Below are 22737 nucleotides of genomic sequence, written 5' to 3' on the forward strand. Positions count from 1 at the left end.
TCATCTTAACTTCTTCCCATATAACTGTATATATATGTATATAACATGCAATATCAACAAATCTCATCTAAACTTTATCAGTTAAATCAGCAATAACACATCTGCAATTACATTCTTATGACCCACGATATGTACGATTTTAAATTAAAAGTCTGAAACAGAAGACTCCAACAAAACAGTCCCATACTCTTGTCTTTAAAGCATTCTAAGAATGTAAGAGGATTGTGATCCATGTACATCACCATCCCCGACACATTGTTCGTGACTTACACATTAAAATATTGGAAGACCAGTACCAAACGCAATAGTTCTTTTTCGATTGTGGAGTATTTCCTTTGGTGGATGTTGATCTTCTTCAAAAAGTAACCAACTGGCCGACTTTAAAAGGTTTTGAAACGTTTGGTGCAACTAAAACTGGTTTGGTGGTTAATATGGCTTTCAAATGGTCAAATGCCTCCTAGCATTGTTCTGTCCACCGAAACTTTGTGTTCTTCTTCAGCAAATCGGTTAACGGTTTCACCAGATTGCTGAAGTTTGGAACAAAACTTCCGGTAGAATCCGCTGAGTCCTAAAAATTGAAGCACCTCTTTCTTCGAGGTTGGTCATGGAAATTTCTCGATGGCCTTCGTATTCGAATTCTGTGGGGTCAACCTTCCATGACCGATGTAATGTCGCAAGAATATCACCACAGCTTTCGCGAATTCAGTTTTATATAAGTTTATCTCCAGTTTTGCTTCTCATAGTCATTCAAAGAGCTCTGCCAACTGTACCATGTGATCTTTCCAGGACGTACTAAAGATCACTACATCGTCCAAATTTACTTTACAGTTTATTAACCCAGCCGCAACTCTGTTGATGAGTCTTTGGAATGTGGCAGATGCGTTCTTCATTCCAAAGGGCATCACTTTAAACTGATTAGAGTCATGGAGATGTACAGCACGGAAACAGACCCTTCGGTCCAACTCGTCCATACCGACCAGATATCTCAACCCAATTTAGTCCCACCTACCAGCACCTGGCCCATATCCCTCCAAACCCTTGCTATTCACGTGCCCATCCAAATGCCTTTTAAATGTTGCAATTGTACCAGCCTCCACCACTTCCTCTGGCAGCTCATTCCAAACATGTACCACCCTCTGCGTGAAAAAGTTGCCCCTTAGGTCTCTTTTATATCTTTCCCCTCTCATCCTAACCTTATGTCCTCGAGTTCTGGACTCCCCAACCCCAGGGAAAAGACTTTGTCTATTTAACCTATTCATGCCACTCATCACTTTATAAACCTCTACAAGGTCAGCCCTCAGCCTCCAATGCTCCAGGGAAAACAGCCCCAGCCTGTTCAGCCTCTCCCTGTAGCACAAATCCTCCAATCCTGGCAACATCCTTATAAATCTTTTCTGAACCCTTTCAAGTTTCACAACCATGCAATATTCCAACAGTGGCCTATCCAATATCCTGTACAGCCACAACATGACCTCCCAACTCCTGTAATCAATGCTCTGACCAATAAAGGAAAACATACTAAACGCTTTCTTCACTATCCTATCTATCTGCGACTCCACTTTCAAGGAGCTATGAACCTGCACTCCAAAGTCTCTTTGTTCATCATAAAAGGCTCCTTTGAGTACATTTGTGTGTGTCATTGTTGGTGCATTAGCACTGCTGAAGTGCTGCATACTTGTTCCTGGCAAGGACAGTAGTTTGGTAGTACCCTTGGGAGTTGAGTTTACTTGCCAATTCACAACAAATGGCAAATCAAGGTTGATAGGTGGGCCAATCCAGTAGAATATGTATTTCCTCAGGATGTGACCTTTCTAGGAATCTGTATTAATAGAGAAATTTGCCTTGATTGCACTTGCAATCCAACCCACAGTTTTGCTGCTGTCACTGGCACTAGAGGTTTGGAAATATTAACATGATTTCCAGAAACACATTCCAAAAATCCCTCACCACTTGTGGATTGGCACCACCCTTAGTCGATGCCTCCATGTTATAGCAAGATCAAACTGGCAGAGAATACTGGGAAAAAAATGATATAATTTAGCAGGGAGAAAACCAGACAACCAGAGCCAAGTATGTGGATAGCTATAGAACACTGGCACTAGCATTTGATTACAGCCAGAAATGCTGAATGTGGACAGTACATTCACAACAGTCCATTGTAGCGAATGACACAGTTAAAAAAGACCACTGCCTTCAAAATAAATCAACAGATGATCAAAGTAACAGGAGGTAAATAAATTCATAGCCCATTTGGGGTTAAAAACACAGAAATTTATTTCGCCAACTCTAATAAAGGCACCTGCCAGTAACCACGCATTAAGCCTAACTTGGTGATGTAACTGGCTTGTCCGACTTTCTCAATACAGTCCTCCAATCTAGAAACTGGATATGACTCCGATTTTGTAATGATGTTGATCTTCCGATAATCCATGCAGAATTGCTGAGTCCTGTCCGGTTTGGGAACTAAGACAATCGGCGAATTTCACTTGCTCTGGCTCAGTTCGATGAGGTCCTTGTCGAGCATGGCGTCCACCTCTATCTGGAGCTGACTGACTTTGAAAGGATTAAGCTGATAGGGGTGTTGTTTTATCGGAACAGTATTCCCTACATCTATTTCAGGTACAATAGCATTAGTCCTCCCCATCTGATTCTTACATATGTTCTTGTACTGCAGTAACAAATCTTTCAATTGTGAACTATGCTCCTGAGACAGGTAGCTAATTAACCTATCCCACTCCTCAAGGATATATTCATTTTTAATCTATTTTGAGGCACATCAAAATCCACATCATCTGGATTTGATTCCTCACTCTGTGGTGCAGTAACTAATACCTGTTTCTCCAGTTATTTCTCGTATAATACGGTTTCAACATGTTCAGATGACATACCCGATATCTTTTCTTTCTATCTTTACTAAATAGTTCACCTGACAACTTCGTTCTCAATTTGCTAGGGACCATGAAACCTGCTTTGAAGGGATCTCCTATCACTGATAATGGTACTAACACCATCATCCCCTTGGGAAAATGTCAGAGTCTCAGAGCTTTTATTTGCCACCTACTTCATTCTACACTGTGCCCTCTTTAGGTGCCGTTTAGCTAATTCACCTACATGATTTAGTCTCTCCCTCATCTCCAATACATAATCTAAGTGTGAGATCTGTGACTGTGGTCCTGTAAATTTTTCTTTAATTAATTTCAAAGGACCTCTCACTTCATGCCTGAATATTAACTCGAAGGGAGTGAACTGCATAGATTCATTTGGGGAATCTCTAATGGCAAACAATACGAATTGGATAATATCTTTATCCTAATCATTCAAGTCGTCCTGACAGTAGGGTCTCAACATGGTCTTCAAGGTCTGATGCCACCTTTCTAAAGCTCTCTTGGATTCAGGATAATATGCACTGGATTTAAAGTGCTCTATATCTTAGTTCTCCATAACCTCCTTAAACAGCCTAGTAGTAAAATTTGATCCTTAGTCTGACTGAGTCTCTCTGGGCAGCCCAAACTATGTGAAGAAAGCTACTAACTCCTTTACTACTCTTTACGCCTTGATACTCCATAATGGAATTGCCTTTGGAAATCTGGCAGACACATCCATTATGGTAAACAAGTACTGGTTTCCATTTAGGAGGGGACCTACACATTCAGTTATAACCCACATGAAAGGTTCTACAAATGCAGGAATTGACAATAAAGGTGCTGGTTTTATTACTATCTGTGGCTGACCTACCATTTGGCATGTATGACACACTCGGCACAGCATCCTTGTGCATTTCAGGCCAATAAAAATGCTTTTATACCTCAGACTGAGGCTTTCATACCCCGAGGTAACCTCCTACAGGTAGATTAGATTTGATTAGATTCCTTACAGCGTGGAAACAGGCCCTTCGACCCAATCAGTCCACACCGACCCGCGAAAGAGTAGCCCACCCAGACCCATTTCCCTCTGACTAACACACCTAACACTATGGGGTAATTTAGCATGGCCAATTCACCTGACCTTCACATCTTTGGACTGTGGGAGGAAACTGGAGCACCCGGAGGAAACCCACACAGACACGGGGAGAACGTGCAAACCCCACAGAGACAGTCACCCGAAGCTAGAAACGAACCTGGGACCCTGGTGCTGTAAAGCAGCAGTGCTAGCCACTGAGCTACCATGCCACCCCCTGTTCATGTGCTACCCATAACACTTCCAGTCTGTATGCTACCGGCAATGCAATATGGCCCATTTCTTCTCTGCACAAACCTGCCGTGGTCTCCATTTCCACCTCAGGATTCTATCTTTCAGATAATAACCCTCCTGAATATTCTCTGCCTCCTTTTCAGAGTATACATCTACATATATATCTTTTATCATTTCATCTTGCTGTTGTACGTCTCTTCGCCTTTCAGGACTAAACACTTTTGTCTGACCTTCTGCCTGTTCAGGTTTTTCATGTACCATACATCGAACCGGGTATCCGCTAACTGACCCTCAACTCCTTCATCTTTCTCTTTACTTTTCTCTTCGTGCAGTGACTTATGATAGTGGGATCTGGTTACCACATAGTGTGGGAAAATACCAGGACATTTCTGTTTTAACTCCTCAGTTTCTTGGTCTTCCTTGGACTTCTCCACAACAAGGAGTGTCACTCCCACCTTGGATCTTACCAAATCATTCCCAAGAACAAACTGAATTCCTGGAACTGACACTCTGTCAATCACTTCCACTGTAACTTCCCTGATCTTGAGTTGGCACTCCAACTTGATCTTACATAGGGGAACACTAAATTTCTGTCTATCTACCCCACAAATTACCACACTCTCAGATAACAAATCAGACAGAGTGCATATTCACTCATTTCTTACTATCAGCAACTAGTTAGATCCTGTATCTCTCAAAATTATAACGTTGTGTCCTTCTCCCACGGTTCTTTCTTAATACAGAGGCAAACTCTTTGTAAATATCAGGTAATAACTGCATACCCAGCCCCTGCCTAGGCTGTGCACTTTCCTGCAGCTCCTTGGCTCTTCTTGGGGACTCCGTTACTACCTTCACTACCTTAGCTTCTTCTATCACATCTTTTCCCACAGTGCCTTTCTTTAATGACCAGCACTGTGACTTTACATGTCCCACTTTACCACAGTGGAAACACCCGAGGCCTTCCATCTCTTTTCCACCCTCTTCGGCTTCTTTCTTATCCAGTGGTAAATTCTCCACTCTTGATTTTGTAATGTAAGATCTCCCCTTCTCCCAACTTTTATTCCTCACAGGATACAATTCTGGCCGGAAGCTTGTCTTATGCACCAATATGTATTCATATGCTAATTCTGCTGACCTCACACTTCCTGAACTTTCTGTTCCTCCACGTGAATTCTTACCATCTCTGGAAGTGAGTTTTTCAACTCCTATAGCAGAATAATCTCTTGTAAAACCTCAAAGGTCTTATCTATTTTCAAAACACGTACCCATCTATCAAAATGACTATGTTTAGTTGTTCAAACTCAACACAAGTCTGACCTAGTTCCTTCTTTGTGTTTCTGAACCGCTGTCTATATGCTACTGGTAGCAATTCAATAAGCACTTAAAATAGCCTGTTTAACCTCTTCACAATCTCTTGATCCCTCATCTGACAGCGGGGCAAATACCTCACTAGCTCTCCCTACCAGTTTAGTCTGAACTAGCATTACCCATAAATCCTCGGACCATTCCATCTGCCTCGCCAATGTTTCAAATGAAATAAAGAAGGCTTCAACATCTTTCTCATCACAATGTGGCAGAGCTTTGACATATTTGGATATTTCACTACCTTCTCTTTTAATCTCTATCCTGTTATATTGATTTTGCTGAATAAGTCGCAACTTCTCAAGTTCAAATTCTCTCTTTCTTTGCTCAGCCAAGAACCTTTTCGCTCTCTCTTTTTCCTCTCTTTCTTCTCTGTCTTTTTCTCTTTCCTCTCTCTCTTTGTTTCTCTTCTAACTCCATTTTCCTCAATGGCAATTTAGGGTTTTCTACCTCTACTGCACTTATCTGTTTCTCCAACACACCGAATGTTTCAGTAATTCCCTTACAATTTCAGCTTTTTTTTATCCTTGGTTAAACCAAACCTAACTTATTTGCTATTTCTAAAAGTATGGCCTTTTTCCTTCCCTCTAAACTTCCTTGGCAAATTTGAGAATCATTTTGAAATCCCAGAACTGCTTTAGCTATTTTAAGAGCCATTTCTCTCAGTTTTAATTTAATCAACCACAAGTCACTGAAATTAAACAAATTGTTTCACCTATGTTTTATTTAAAGATCCAGGACACTGAACTGCAAGTGTTTAAATCTGCTGGGATGTTTTGTACCCCAAATCTATTCAAGTTGGTCTAAACTTGTCCAAATCCCAAAACCAAGACCAACCTGTTCAAATCGCGGACAAAAGCTCCCAAACCATTCAATTCCCAGACAAGCCCCAAAGTGTTATGACACGGGATAAATCCTCTTGCTTAATTTAAACCAGCAACACAGAAAAGATTGATCCCCTGCAGTAATCTGTGAAAATTTGAGAGGCAAAAAACAATTTGTAGTTCAAATTAACAACTTTATTTCCTACAGAATAACAGAAAGTAATGAACTAACAACTACTTACAACTCCTTCCTCTAACCTATCTTATACTTTTCCCTTCTACAATACTAGTCTGATAAAACACCCGATTAAGCTTTACCAAAATTCAACTTTTCAAAACCAGCCAGATGTCGAATCTTCTTGCTATGTCTTCCCCTGTCTTCTTTTCTTCTTCTCAGGGATTTCTGCTTCACAGTTTACTGATCAATAAAGGTACTTGCAAGGGAGCTATTTTACCGGGCAGTCTGCAAATGCAGACTTCGCAGTTCTCCTCCCAACTGCTCAATTTCCCCTGGTCTTATTCCCCCAAAGAATTAGATTGTGTCATTGGCTTTTAACCTTGTCAATATACTAAATTCAAACTTGATTGGAGTTTGGTTTTTTTTGGGCTTTAATTTAAACTGATTAGCCTAATTCAAATTTGTTTTGTCATCTCAAGGCAACAAGCTAATCAAGTTGTTCGACTAAGGGTTACATTATATCTTGTTCAGAACACTTTGTACTGTGTCAGGTAGTTCTGCAAGCCTTTAACTCTCTTAAAGGTAAAGTACACCCACATCTTCATAACAGTAGGGGGTGATGGACTGTCAGGGGAATGTAGCATGGACTGCCAACTTTCTGGTACTGGGACTGACTCTAATGTAATGAGGTTATGTCGGGTTCCAAGTGATCAATTGTGATAGAGGACTCTCTGGTCAGAGGCACAGCCAGACATTTCTGCAGCCAGGAGCGAAAAATCAGAATGGTGTGTTGCCTCCTTGGTGACAGGATCAAGGATATCTCAGAGAGGTTGCAGAATGTTCTCAAAGGGGAGAGGGGCTAGCAGAAGATCATTGTACACATTAGAACCAATGACATAGGAAGGGAAAAGGATGACATTCTGAAGGAAGAATATAGGAAGTTAGGCAGGAATTTAAAAAGGAGGTCCTCAAGGGTAAAAATATCTGGAGTATTTTCAGTCCTACAAGCTAGTACGGATCGGAATAAGAGAATAGAGCAGATGAATGCCTGGCTGAGGAGCTGATGCAGGGAAGAAGGATTTTTGGATCATTGAAATCTCTTCTGGAGTAGAAGTGACCTGTACAAGAAAGATGGATTCCACCTGAATTGGAAGGGGGCTAATATACTGGCAGAGAGATCTGCTAGAGCCGCTCAGGAGGAGTTAAACCAGAAAGGTTGGAGGTGGGGGCGGTGGGGAGACCCAGGGAGGTGCTGAGGAAAGACATCAATCTGAGACCGGTACAGTTGGGAAAAGGAGCAAGTCAAACAGTCAGGGAAGGAAGGAACAAGCAGTAAACATGGTAGGACTGATAAATTAAACTGCATTAACTTCAATGAAAGAGGCCTAACAGGGAAGGCAGATAAACTCACGCCATGGTTCGGAACATGGGACTGGGAATATCAAAACAATTACTGAAACATGTCTCAGGGATGGACAGGACTGGCAGCTTAATGGTCCATGATACAAATGTAATAGGAAGGATAAAAAGGGGAGCAAGGTGGCCTTCATGATATGGGATAGCATTACAGCTGTATTGAGGGAGGATATTCCTGGATATACATCCAGGGAAGTTATTTGGGTGAAACAGGGAAATAAGAAAGGGATGTTCACCTTTTTAGGATTGTACTAATGACCCCCTAATAGGCACAGGGAAATTAAGAAACAAATTTGTAATGAGATTTCAGTTATCTTCAAGAATAATAGGGTGGTTTTGGTAGGAGATTTTAACTTTCCAAACATAGACTGGGACTACCACAGTGTTCAGGATTGAGATGGAGACGGATTTGTTAAGTGTGTACAAGAAAATTTTCTGATTCAGTAAGTGGATGTACCGATTAGAGAACGTGTAAATCTTGATCTATTCTTGGGAAATAAGGCAGGGCAGGTGACTGAGGTGTGAGTCGGGGAGCACTTTGGGGCCAGCGACTATAATTCTATTAGTTTTAAAATAGTGATGGAAAAGGATAGACCAGATCTAAAAGTCGAAGTTCTAAACTGGAGGAAGGCAAATTTTGATGGTATTAGGCAAGAACTTTCAAAAGCTGATTGGGGGCAGATGTTTGCAGGTAAAGGGACGGCTGGAAAATGGGAAGCCTTCAGAAATGAGATAACGAGAATCCAGAGAAAGTATATTCCTGTTAGGGTGAAAGGAAAGGCTGGTAGGTGTAGGGAATGCTGGATGACTAAAGAAATTGAGGGTTTGGTTCAGAAAAAGAAGGAAGCATATGTCAGGTATAGACAGGATAGATCGAGTGAATCCTTAGAAGAGTGTAAAGCAGTACAGGTATATTAAGAGGGAAATCAGGAGGGTAAAAAGGGGACATAAGATAGCTTTGGCAAATAGGGTTAATGAGAATCCAAAGGAATTTTATAAATACAGTAAGGACAAAAGGGTAACTAGGGAGAGAACAGGGCCCCTCAAAGATCAGCAAGGCAGCCTATGTATGGAGCCACAAGAGATGGGGGAGATACTAAACAAGTATTTTGTATGTGTGTTTATTTTGGTGAAAGACTCGGAAGATCTGGGGACGTAGATGGTGACATCTTGAAAAATGTCCAAATGAGAGCAGAAGGTGCTGGATGTGTTGAAATGCATAAAGCTGGATAAATCACCACAACCTGATCAGGTGTACCCTAGAATTCTGTGGGAAGCTAGGGAAGTGATTGCTGGGCCCCTTTCTGAGATATTTGTATAATCGATAGTCACAGGTAAGGTTCCAGAAGACTGGAGGTTGGTTAACGAGGTGCCACTATTTAAGAAAGGTGGTAAGGAAAAGCCAGGGAACCATAGACCAGTGAGACTGACGTCGGTGGTAGACAAGTTGTTGGAGGGATGTACATGTATTTGGAAAGGCGAGGTCTGATTCGGGACAGTCAGCATGACGTTGTGCATGGGAAATTATGTCTCACGAATGTGATTGAATGTTTTGAAGAAGTAACAAAGAGATAATGAGGGCAGAGCGAGAGACACGATCTTTATGGACTTCAGCAAGGCATTCGACAAGCTTCCTCATAGGAGACTGGTTAACAAGGTTAGATGTCAAGGAATACAGGGAGAACTAGCCATTTGGATACCTAATTGGCTCGAAGATAGAAGACAGGGGGTGGTGCTGAAGGGCTGCTTTTCAGACCTGTGACCAATGGTGTGAAACAAGGATCGGTGCTCAGTCCACTGCTTTTCATCATTTGTATAAATGATTTGGATGTGAACATAAGAAGTATAGGAAGTAAGTTTGCAGATGACACCAAAATTGAAAATGTCGTGGACAGCAAAGAAGATTACCTCAGAGTACAATAGGAACTTGATCAGATGGATGAATGGGCTGAGGAGTGGCAGATGGAGTTTAATTTAGATAAATGTGAGATGCCACATTTTGGAAAAGCAAATCTTAGTACGACTTAAACACTTAACACTAAGGCCCTGGGGAGTGTTGCTGAACAGAGAGACCTTGGAGTCCAAGTTCATAGTTGCTTGAAAGTAGAGTCGCAGGGAGATAAGACAGTGAAGATAGCATTTGGTATGCTTTCCTTTACTGGTCAGAGCATTGACTATAGGAGTTGGGCGGTCATACTGCAACTATTCAGGACATTGGTTAGGCCACTTTTGGAATATTGCATGCAATTCAGGTCGCCATCCCATCGGAAGGATGTTGTGAAACTTGAAAGAGTCCAGAAAAGATTTACAAGCATGTTGCCAGGGTTGAAGGATTTGAGCTACAGGGAGAGGCTGGGGCTGTTTTCCCTGGAGCATTGGAGGCTGAGGGGTGACCTTATAGAGGTTTTATAAGATTATGATGGGCATGGATAGGATAAATAGACAAAGTCTTTTCCCTGGGATGGGGGAGTCCAGAACTCGAGGGCATAGATTTAGGGCGAGAGGGGAATGATATAAAAGGTACCGAAAAGGGCAACTTCTTCACACGGAAGGTGATGTATGTATGGACTGAGCTGCCAGAGGAAGTGGCAGAGGCTGGTCCATTTCAGCATTTAAAAGGCTTCTGGATGGGTATATGAATAGAAAGGGTTCAAAGGAATATGGGCCAAGTGCTAATAAATGGGATTAGATTAGATCAGGATATCCGGTTGGCATGAACAAGTTGGACTGAACAGTCTGTTTCCATGCTGTACATCTCTTTGACTCTAAATTGAGCAGTAATTCTAACTGAAAGGGCTGCATTTTGTTTTAAACTTGTAACTCCAATCAGGCATTATGGCCTACCACATGGATACCTTGAGTTATGGCTGGAAATACGAAACTATTGGGGCTACAAGATAAAAGACTTACATTTTGGACACGATTAGGCACAGAAAACACTGTAAAAAACAGATAAAGCAGAAAGGGGTCAGGCAGTTTAAAGACTACCTTGCCATGTTGCCCACATCAAGGATCAGAGAAATAAATGCTCAACTTATGAATAGTTCCTACAAATTTCTACAAAGTTTTCATGAAGCAAAGCTGTTTGAAATACTAAGAGTGCAAATTCACATCTGGATCCATAAACCAAATGTTACCACAAATCAGACACTGTGTGGAGGTAACAATTTGTGGAAAATAATCTTTTGTGATAGCAAAATGTTAAACAAAAGTAAAACGTAAATGCCCAAGGCAACAAAAGACTTAATGGGATATTAATATTCACAATGTATAATTTTCAATTTTCTTACAGGAATGTCAATAATTGTCACAATACATGATATTTTAGGATTCCATTACTTCTGTTTTGCAACTACGAAGACTTCTGATTCAATTCAATCTTTTAATTGCCATGCAAGTAATAAATACCAAAAAAAGTTATTAAATTCCAAACACTCTGTCATGCTGATGTTATTGTACAAACTTTAACACAGAAAACATTAGCATCAACATTTTGACTGTCAAAGCTGATATGCCAATTGTTGCTGTAATCTCTAAACTGTACAGCTTGACCAAGGCATATTTATAAGAGAATTAGCTTTGCCTGATGCCTGATTAGAGTTGCAAATTTAAAACAAATATAGTCCTTTCAGTTAGAATTATTGCTCAATTTAGAGTCATAGAGATGTACAGCATGGAAACAGACCCTGCGGTCCAACTTGTCCATGCCGACCAGATATCCTAACCTAAGTTAGTTGCATTTTCTAGCACTTGACCCATATCCCTCTCAACCCTTTCTATTCATATACCCATCCAGATGCCTTTTAAATGCTGTAATTGTACTAGCCTCCACCACTTCCTCTGGCAGCTCAGTCCATAAACACATCACCTTCTGTGTGAAGAAGTTGCCCTTTAGGTACTTTTTATAGGAGAAAGACCTAGTCTATTTGTCCTATCCATGTAGCAGTACTAAAACACTGGAATGCTTCAGATTCTGCAGTGGTATACATTATTTTAAATTGCCTTAATGAAAAGATATTTTCATTTTATGAACTTATTTCAAGTTATGTCATGATTGTGACATAAAAGTAACGTTCTCAGTTTGACAAATACAGACATAATTATCAGAGGAGGAATATTTTAACCTCATGTCGATTTTTGTCAGAATTCTATTTACATACAATCCAGGATCTCAAACTTGCCTTGAAACTCTTTACTTATCAAGTTTAGAACATTGACAAGAATTTTATATCCCTTGAACCCTATCATCAGTTCAGTGAAAAACAAAGATTAACAGATATAATAATAGTTTGAATTGTTAATTATTTTTATATTTTTGGATGCATAAAATAATATGTAGATATCAGATTGTGGTGTGTTGCTGGACCTCTCCCTGTGGAGTTATACAGAGCTTGTGTGTTTCATTTTTAAAATCTCCTGGCTATTGATTGTATGGAAAAGGGTGTTGACCTACATATCACTGTGCAAAGATAAATGTCACCTTCCTCTGCACAACAAATTACAACTAAATTCCCATGTATATCATTTATCTTGATGGCACTAAGTAGGACTTTTTGAGACGGATTTCATATGACTTAAACTGTTCCCAGGAAGCACAAATTGGATCTCTCACAAAGCCTGCCTTATGATAGATGTACATGACTGGACTGCAAAGGAAGATCACACAGCTCTGTTATGCAGAACAAATAACCTTGTCAAAATATTTGGAGCAATTCTGATTTTACCAGTCAAATGAAATACCATAAAATGACAGCGAGAATTGGTTTTGAACACTTTCATTACCTCCAGAGATCCTTTGGCAGAATAAGCTGCATAGAAATAAAGAAGGTCATTTTTTTCCTTCTTCCCATGTGGGGCTGAGGGCAAAGTACTGCATTGTTGTCCACTGGGATGAAAGCACTGGCTGCTATTTGTCAGAATGATTTTGTTTTGGTTTGCATCAGGCAAGCTGAGAAGAACCGTATAATTGACTAAGCGGGTTTCTGTTAAACCAGATGCAGTCCACTGCTCCATAACATGTGCGGCAGAACTCCCCCGGTCTGACTCAGCAGCAAACAGTGTAAGATTTCTAAACAAGAGAAACAGAATAATTACTTTTCAATACTGATCACATTTCTCACAATTACATGGAAAGATGTACGTTTACTGATAGAAAGATACGTGCAAAAAAATGCATCAAATAAAAATTGCAATGTATTTACTGGCATTGTTTTCTATTTCATGTTGCGAATGCCAAACTGTTAATTTTAAATTTCACTTGTTGAGTTTCTATGGCATTGCATGAGGGAAGGGAAGACAGCATTACAATTTTCGCAGCATTTGAGAGGATGGAAATATTGGATAGGATGTGGTGAAGTAAGAACAATGGTGAAGATAAGTATAGATACAAAAAAGGAAAGGAGCATCATTAAGAAATGGGCTAATGGAGAACTGGTGGAAGGGGGTAAAGAGAGGAATATGATAGGTCAGGGAAATTGAAGAATGGAGGTTGAGAAGACAGAGTCAGAAACAAAAGAGAGGGAAGGATGGAGAAAAGAAACAACATGGATAACACTGGAATAAGCCCTGGCTGCAAAACAGCCATCGACCAAGGGATGTTTCAGTGTCAGAGGTGCAAACCAACAAATTACTCATTGGTGAGGGAGCATTCAGCAGGCAAAGAACTTCTGTTGGTTGTGAGTTCACAAAATGGCAAAACGCTCATCATAATCAGGGTTCAGTGGAGAATAAGGAAAGGCCAAAGGAGAAGATCAAAGTCTTGTCAGTAAGCATTTAGCATTATACTCAAAATGAAAGGGGATTGGATCAATCTTTGACATTACAAATTCAATTAGTGACTTGATGTTACCAGAAATGAAAATTTCTGATAACAGCAAGTTACTAATTGAATTTGGCAGTTAGGATATAGTTAGGTATTGGAAGGTCACAGGATGAGGTAATGGCTCACAGAAACATTTGTTTTTATGGTTTAACTTCAGTATTAAAAATCCATAAATATTGAGAGATATTGCATAAAATTTACACCTTAATTGTGAATGATTTTCTTGTTCTGCTTTGTGACCATTGCAAACAGATGGCTAGAAAACCACTTGATGACTAGGGTGCAGAATGATTTCAGACATGTGTCACAATTGACATCAAATATTATACATGTGTACATTACAAGAGCTATAGTATCACCTACATGCAAAAAGATAACATACAAATGTCAATAGTTCTAGAATGAATTTTTCCATTAAAAAGTAGGGTTTTGATACAATTTATAACTCAACATGGTTTCCCACATATGGATTTTACACTTGATAAGTAAAAGTCAGGTTTCTGGAATAGTCAGCCTGTTGAACAATAGTGCCTAACTTCAAATCTGGATGTACTCACAATAAAAAAAGCTTTACTGCAGGGCTAAGGGCTCTTGTGGCACAGTGATAATATCCTTGCCTCAACAGCCAGAAGACGAGGATTCAAGGCCTACCTACTCCAGAGGTGTATCACAATATCTCTGAATAGGTTGATTTAAATGAAAACACTGCAGAACTGTTCTTTCATACAGATAATTCACTGGAGTTACTAGGTAAGATTTTAGCTCACTCAAATCAGAACCACTTGTCAGCAACCAAAATCAGGGTCATTGCGGTAATTGACAAATGCCAAGAAAATTCAGAAGACAACTCATGTTGCCTAGTGAAGACCACCATTTTGTGTGGAATAGCACAAAGTGCTAAGCATAGCCATCACACTACAAATAGCTGATCATTACCTATGTGCCAGGGGTCCGTTAGGTCAGTTGGTTGAATGGCTAGTTTGCAATGCAGAGATGCCAATAGCATGGGTTCAATTCCTGCACCAGCTGAGATTATCATGAAAAAAGTCTCCTTCTCAAACTCTTCCTTTTCCTGAGGTATGTTATGACCCTCAGGTTAAGCAACCACCACTCATCTCTAATGAGACAGCAAGCCTATGGTGTGGTAGGACAATAGTGACTCTACCTTTGCATTTGCCAAATGGAACAAGTTCAAAAATCAATAGAAAAATTATGAACTTTGCAGAATATTTTCCAGGCTTCCTTTATGTTACTTTTAATTTGAGTTCTTGTAGCAGTCTGGAAATATATTCAAAAAAACTAATTAAAATTGCAATAGCTCTGAATGTTAATACTGATTTGTTATTGGTTGACTGAAGGGAAGCTTAAAGAACTGAATAACCAGTGTTTATCAGTACAAAGACAGAGTGAAAAGTAAGCTTTTCTTTCCCTTATACCTGTCAAACACATGAAGTCTCATTTCACATTACCATCTTGTGAAAAACTGACTATAATACCAGTTAACACGCTTCTCTGTCACAGAATTCAATTCGACTAATGCAGAGCAAACTACGGTCATGCTTCCAATGCTGTACATTGAATTAACACAATGCTGTGAGCAGTTTTGCACAAAAAGATGAACAATCTCAAACATCTCTTCTTGTTTATTTTCAATTCTTTCCATTATTGCCATTTTCAGGTTGTTACCTCCTGGGAGTAGCATGATGGTCGCTGTGACAGCAACAACAGGATCACAATAAAGGTTCAGATAGCAAGAGAAGTGGGATCCCAAGAAGGCGGAACAGTCATATAGGTAAGGCCTCAGTGTTTCCAAAGATGTAAGTCACCGAGACAAAGAGAACTAAGTCTATAAATGAATGTCTGGTAGTAAAGAACTTAAACATTGCTAAAAAGAAACTAGAAGTTTAATAGTTTCATCTTGTACATATCAGGAATCAAAACTGAGACTTAAAACTCAAAAGGCATACTATCTTATACAGGATGATAATAGGCTGTTGATGGGATAGGCAATAATTGGCAGGAAGATACAGCAAGAGCAGTTAACAGTCAATCTTAATTTTCAGATAAGCTACATAGATTGTGATTGGTCAGGACATTACCATGGGATGCAAGAGAGTTTGGCTGTCTCCATGATGCCTTGTTTTTTGAAAAAGGTGCAATGCATATTCACCATTAGATGTAATTCTGCTTTTCGAAGTTATTTATTAAATAGTTCAACAGCGTAGGGCATTATGCCAGAAACCAATTCTTCAAGTATTTCCCATACTACTGGGTTTGGATTGTTGGACTAACCTTGTAGTGTAAAACAGAGAAACCCTGGTTATGTGGCATATGATTATCCGAATATCAGATTATTCAGCAAGATTGCAAGGTCCTGATGCTTGGCTAAACTATGTTATCCTGCATTCAATTATCCAGAATTCAATTAACTAAATGAAATACTCCCTGCCCATGTCCTTCAGATAATTGAGGTTCCTCTGTCTACACTGTTCCTGGGTTTAACTCTGGGAGTCTTTACTTCCAGTTCCATGCTCTGGTTACCACTTGTCATCATGTAGAAAGGTATACAGAGGAACTTCGATTATCTAAAGGACACGGGGGGGATTATTTCGTTCAGTTAATCGAATTCCAGAAAATCGAAAGCTGGATAACACGGCTTAGCTGAGCATCGGGACCTTGCGATCTTGCCGGATAATAGAATGCTGGATAATCGAGGTTCCTCTGTAGTCCACATTCTCTACAATGAACCTTAAAGTCCAAAGATGTGCAGGTTAGGTGGATTGGCCATGATAAGTTGCTGATAGTGTCCAGGGATGTGCAGGCTAGGGGTTTAGCCATGGGAAGTGTAAGCTTACAGGGACAGAGTCTTTGGGGTGAAGGGTCAGTGTGGTCTTGATAGGCTGAATGGCCTGCTTCCACACTGTAGGGATTCTATCATTTACAAGACATTTTGGAGAGATCACATTTCTGCAACCTTACAGCACTCAATTCCAACTGGTCTCCTTTTGGACATTCTCAGTAGCCAGTCTTTAAGTAAGGATACTTCACCCCTGACTCTAGATGAGCTATGAAGTCCCGCAGATCGAGTTTAGGAATCACCATGTCTTTTTGTAATGTTTGCCATACAAGGAAGAACGTTTTCACAATGGAGAAAAACAAATAAATCCTAGTTATCAGAGAAACAAAGTGAATTGTGAAACATTATACAAAACATTAAAAACATCATAAAAGCACTCAGAGAATCACAAATCCAATGTAATAAAAAGGAAGTTAGCTTTGTTGTCAGGAAGCAGTGGCCTTGGTCATAGGCTTTTCTTGCACCCTTTGAAAACATGCATTCTATTCCTTGTTTATTGAGTTTCTGGTGCTTTTTTTAAAAAGGTCTGTGTCGGCTGGTTTGAAGCTGTTTGTGGCTTTTCTGAATTTGGAAGGCTGGTATTAATGGGCTGGTAGGCCCTATGCTTCTGAATTAATTGTGGAAAGGAATGCAGTGGGGATGACATTGGGAAGGACCAATACAATCCATCCTGTGATGCAGTAATCCAATGGACTGCACAGCAGTCTTTGCTTGAAATAAATAGAGCATAATTTCCAGATATCAGGAGAGTTAAATTATTTTTTAAAAAACCTACGCAGGCAAAAATAAATGTCCAACTCAGAGAGCAACTGTAACTCTTAAACACAGGTAATCTGATTTTAAAAAAAGAGATGCAAAATCTTGAAGCTATAAATTTGCTTTGCGACACAAAATGGTCAATTTTCAGGATTAATCAGCTTTTATTACCCTGGATGAGAACCCAAAGGGATAAGGCATTTACAAGGCCTGCTAACACAATTAATAATAATAAATAAAGCGAAGAAATTTAATTTTCATATGCCGATTTATCCACTAATGGACATTGTACTGTGAGGCAACAAAATACATAGCAACGGTTTCCAACAACATGTTTTTGTGTGCCGTGCAGGACTACTGATATGGAATCATATAACATAGAAAATTCAAACCAATGTATTCAGAACCTTGCATGGGTTTCTATGTTTATGCTACATAAGGAGCACTATTGTTAGTGCTCACTGGAAAATTACTTTGGCTCCTGACTTTCAAATCACATTCTAGGAGAGAAGGTTGGCTGGATCAACATTTATAGAGCAAAGATAATCTGTCACTGAAGGCCACTGAAGGAGAAAAAGAAGGGAAATTCAATGAGAAACTAAATGTTTCAGAAAATCAAATATGTGTCTCAGACAATTGATCAATGAAATGTAACAGCTGTTGTAACAAGAATCAGTGAAAACAATTTGTAGACTGGTATGAGAAGTTGAACAACTTAGAATAGAATAGAAATTTGTCAAGTGAATTTTTTCATGAAACATACAGTAAAACACTTTATGAGTCACCCCGCCATGGTGCCTACACCAATCACTGAAGTAGCATTTAAGAAAAAAAAGTAAAATTAAGACCAAGTTCATCACAGCTCAGTTAATGGCTTCTGGGCTTGGGCAAAGCTGATTAGGGAATGATGGAATATCCTGAAGATGCAGCCGAGACAAGACCACCAACCCAGGCCACTGGAATACTGAGCCGGAAGCCTCTGCCGAAGAAAACCACCATACTGGGATGAGGCCAGCTGCTGGGCTGCCGAAATACCTGGATGCAGAAAATGAAGAAGACCTCCACGGCAGGACATGACCACCCTTCTCCTCCTTCAGGTGCCTGGGCCTAGCTGCGGCCCTGGAGCCTCAGCCTCGGTGTCACTTGCTACTTCCGCCAAGATCTTGAAAACTTCATTTATTTTGTCTCCAATTTTCACCCTTACATAACTTTCATATCATCCATTTCCGGCACTTCCCTTCCTTTCCTTGACTTCTCCGTCTCAATTTCGGGGAATAAACTGTTCACTGCCATCCACTACAAAGCCACTGACTCCATAGCGACCGTCATGACAGCTTGGCACACTCCACTCCAAGGACTCCACCCCATTCTCCCAGTTCCTTCACCTATGTTGCATCTGTTTGGATGATGCCACTTTCCAAAACAGCGCTGCTAACGTGGATTGCTTCTTCCATGACCGTGGTTTCCTACCCACTGTGGTTGACAGGATCCTAAACCGTATCTGACCTATCACGCATGCTTCCATCCTCGCCCCTTCCCATCACTCACAACAGCTTGTCCTCACTTTTCATCCAACCAGCCCCTACATTCAAATGATCATTCTCCACCATTTCAGACAACTCCAGCAGAATCCCACCACCAAACACATCTTCCCCTCACTCCCTCTTTGTTGGGATCGTTCCCTCCTGGACATCCTAGTCCACTCCTTGATCATCAACACCACACCCCCTCCAACCCGCCCCCACCCATACCCCTAAGGTGTAACACCTGCCCCTTCACCTCCTCCATGCTCACCATCCAAGAGCCTGCACAGCCTTTCCAAGTGAAATAGCATTTCACCCATACCTCATCCAATCTTATGTATTGTATTCGCTGCACCCACTCTGCATTGGAGAAACGCGCACTGGAGGAACATCATCTTACCTTCAGATGATGTTGCCTTTGAGACTTAATATTCAGTTCCACACCTTCAAATTGTGAACCATTTCTTCCCTTTCTTTTAGCTTGTTACATTCTGTTATCATGTCCTCTCTCCCTCCCCCAACCTAGTGGACTGTGTCCTTTCCAGTCTGGCAGGAGACACACCATTGTTCTGCCATTCTTACATTCCGATCACATAATCTGAACTATCAACACCTTTTCTCCACCAGCACTCAACACCCACTACCCCCAATGCACTCCCTCCGCAACAGATGAAGGGAATTCAGTGACATGCATAGCTCAAGGCTCCTGGAAATCTTTGTGCGTGGGGTGGTACAGAAGAGTCAAGAGTGTGTTGCTGGAAAAGCACAGCAGGTCAGGCAGACTCTGAATATTCCTGATGAAGGCTTTATGCCCGATACATCGATTCTCCTGCTCCTCGGATGCTGCCTGACCTGCTGAGCTTTTCCAGCACCACACTCTCAATTCTGATCTCCAGTCCTCACTTTCTCCTGGTACAGAGGAGTGCCATCTTCTCCCGCCAGGACTGCCACAAAAGGCTGAGACACCAGATTATGCCAACCTGGTCCGTGGTTGGTAGCCAGCTCAGTGAAGTCTCAGCCATCTGCAGGAACATCAAGCAGTGTAGCAAGAAAATCAATGACTTTCTCAGATCTGCCAGTGCAAGTGCCATCATCTCTATTATCTCCCATTAAGGATCATGCTCTACCACTCTCACTACTGCCTGCCTCCCTCATTCTCACCTACCCTAAACCACCACACAACTAACCCTCGTCCTCTACACTGCATTCTTATTCACTCAGTACAACTCATCACATATCCCCCATCTGCAATAGCAGTAACAGCTATGCCACACAATTTATTCTCCCTTAAGACCTCCTTTTCTCTCACATCAGGAGCTGCTTGGCATTAGACATCTTACTCCTGAAAAGGAGAGGATGGTGATGCGGACCCCCCACCACCCCCGCCTCAAATGACTGGCTGCCCATGTCCAAGCCCCTGGGTTGGTCTTAGATAATGCCCCAAATTACTGAGCTGGGAGGGAGTACCTGACTGTGGCTTGCATGATAACCATGGCAAACTTCCTGGCTTTATGATTGTGATAAAAAAGACTGAAGATTTGTGAGCCCAGCAGCCCTGACTGAGGTGGCAAAGTCCAAAAAGGTTAAGGAAGGCAGGGATGGTGTGAGCATCTTGATAGGTGAGTATGGAGAGAAAAAGTGAACATTACTGAGATGTAACCTACTCCAGTCCTGAGTTGGAAGCCTGTCCTTGCCACAGCATTGCAATGATAGTGTGTCCTGGGTACAGCATTAAAATGCAGAAATATTCTGTACATCCATCAGAAATGTGGCGTGAGAGGAAGAGGGACTGACAAATGTCTCTTGGCAAGGCCCACACATGTTGGATGTGTGCAACTGTTGCCATGGAGCATGTGAGATGCTGGTACTGGATGTCTAAGATGCAATTCCGTAGTGACAAGGGTGGAGTCATCAGGTACTGGCTCAGACTTTGAGATTTCTTGGCATTCATTTTATTTGTGATGGGTGGAAGGATAGCAGGCTGCATATTAATGAGACAAGATCTGTTGTCAGTTAAGCTGATAAAAAGCAATAATCCCACTAAATATCACCACTGTTTAGCAAGATATTCACCTCAATGTTGGACCTCTTCGAAAATTCAACAGGTTGCTCCCAATGTCGAGATGGACTTACCCCCTGACTCTCTCACATTTCCCATCACATCCCACATCTTCCAGATGCCTATAAAATTCCACCCGTGGAATTACTGCAGGAACTTCTGACTTCCTCTGCATGAGATAGCTCCACTAAACCTGCTAGCTTCTACAAAGTCATGATGGCAAATGCAAACTGTCATTATCACAGCAAAATCTGGGTCAATGTCAATAATTAGTCAGAGTATTGTAAAAAGTTTGAAAGCATTTTTCATGCTGAGGCAGTGGCTATAAATAATGTCATCAGACTGCAGCTTTTAAATTTGTATTTAGTTTGAGGTCGAGATTTATAAGACAGAATTTTAATTTTGTTCTATGACAAATAATTAAAATATAACTTTATGTCTTCATAAGATCTCATTTTATTTTAGCTTTGCTACTTGTTTAAATAATTTTCAATCATATCAATAACTGAAGAATTGTAAAGAATTGCCAATCGTTTCCTGTGAAAATATGGAACTGCATTCAAATGCTTCAGCACTCAACTATAGGAGATAAGAAAGGGCAGGAGAAAAATGTACAGTATAGTAAATAATTTGACTGCTATTTCACCTCTTCCTTCTACCTTTCAATGTAGATTTGATAACATAAATTTCCTTCCTGCAAGGTAAGTATTGCAATTCCTTTAGAGACCGGCAGCTTTTAAAGTGAAATACAAATTTCCAGTTGACAGCTGAAAGGCTCACATGACAAGATTACAAGTTTTAAGATGTTTCTGTGAAACACCAACCAAAAGCAATATTGACTAAACACATTTTCAGTCAGCAATCTTAATTCCAAACTATAGAAAATATTTGCCATTTAACTTGCGAAACAATCAAAAATCTTCCTCCAAGGTTATGACTTAGTTCATCCCAGAATCAACTTAACGTGATATTTAGCGCCTGAGGGCTTTTTCCCATTCATTACCTGTCTCAGCTGGACAATTCCTATTTTCCAAACTGATTCCTCAGTGAAGACTGGAAATTCTTGCTTTTAGCTAAGGCTAGATGAATCTTCCAATCTCATTTAATCTTCACAAATTAGACCTCTTTAATCATGCTCTCCCTAGCATTCCTGCTCGGCAAACCATAGAAAACAGCTACCTCTGACTCTTGACGCAGGTAGATAGGATAGTGATGAAGGCATTTGGTATACTTTCCTTTATTGGTCAAAGAACCGAGTACATGAGTTGAGAGATCATGTTGCGACTGTACAGGACATTGGTTAGGCCACTTTTGGAATACTGCATACAATCCTGGTCTCCTTCCCATCAGAAGGATGTTGTGAAACTTGAAAGGTTTCAGAAATATGGCTTACACTCTCTCTTTCTCATTCTTGCTGAACAAAATTGTAAGATTTAGTAATACATTTATTAAAAAAAATCACACGAGCCTTGTCATCGAGTAATAGTGATGTAAAGCACGGAAACAGTCCTTTCGGTCCAACTTGTACATGCTGACCAGACATCCCAACCCAATCTAGTACCACCTGCCAGCATCTGGCCTATATCCTTCCAAACCCTTCCTATTTATTTTCCAATGCAGAATCCATTTAAATGTTGCAATTGTACTAGCCTCCACCACTTCCTCTAGCAACCCATTCCACACACGCACCACACTCTGCATGAAAAAGTTGCCTCTTAGGTCTCTTTTATATCTTTCCCCTCTCGCTCTG

At 40.6% G+C, this 22737-nt stretch overlaps 1 protein-coding gene across 10 annotated transcripts in view; it reads right to left on the reverse strand.

Moving 5' to 3' along the window:
• Window positions 1-22737, reverse strand: part of naaladl2 (N-acetylated alpha-linked acidic dipeptidase like 2) — a 1006049-nt gene that overhangs the window by 477084 nt on the left and 506228 nt on the right. For all 10 annotated transcript variants that reach the window (XM_087993578.1, XM_043702223.2, XM_087993582.1 and 7 more), the window contains one exon: window positions 12754-13039. In XM_087993578.1, coding sequence (XP_087849704.1) covers window positions 12754-13039 — 286 coding nt within the window. The remainder of the gene's footprint in view (window positions 1-12753; window positions 13040-22737) is intronic.

Source organism: Chiloscyllium plagiosum, unplaced genomic scaffold (assembly GCF_037043375.1).
Source record: "Chiloscyllium plagiosum isolate Xiang-an unplaced genomic scaffold, Cpla_swu_hap1 HiC_scaffold_13, whole genome shotgun sequence".
NCBI classification, from domain to species: domain Eukaryota; kingdom Metazoa; phylum Chordata; class Chondrichthyes; order Orectolobiformes; family Hemiscylliidae; genus Chiloscyllium; species Chiloscyllium plagiosum.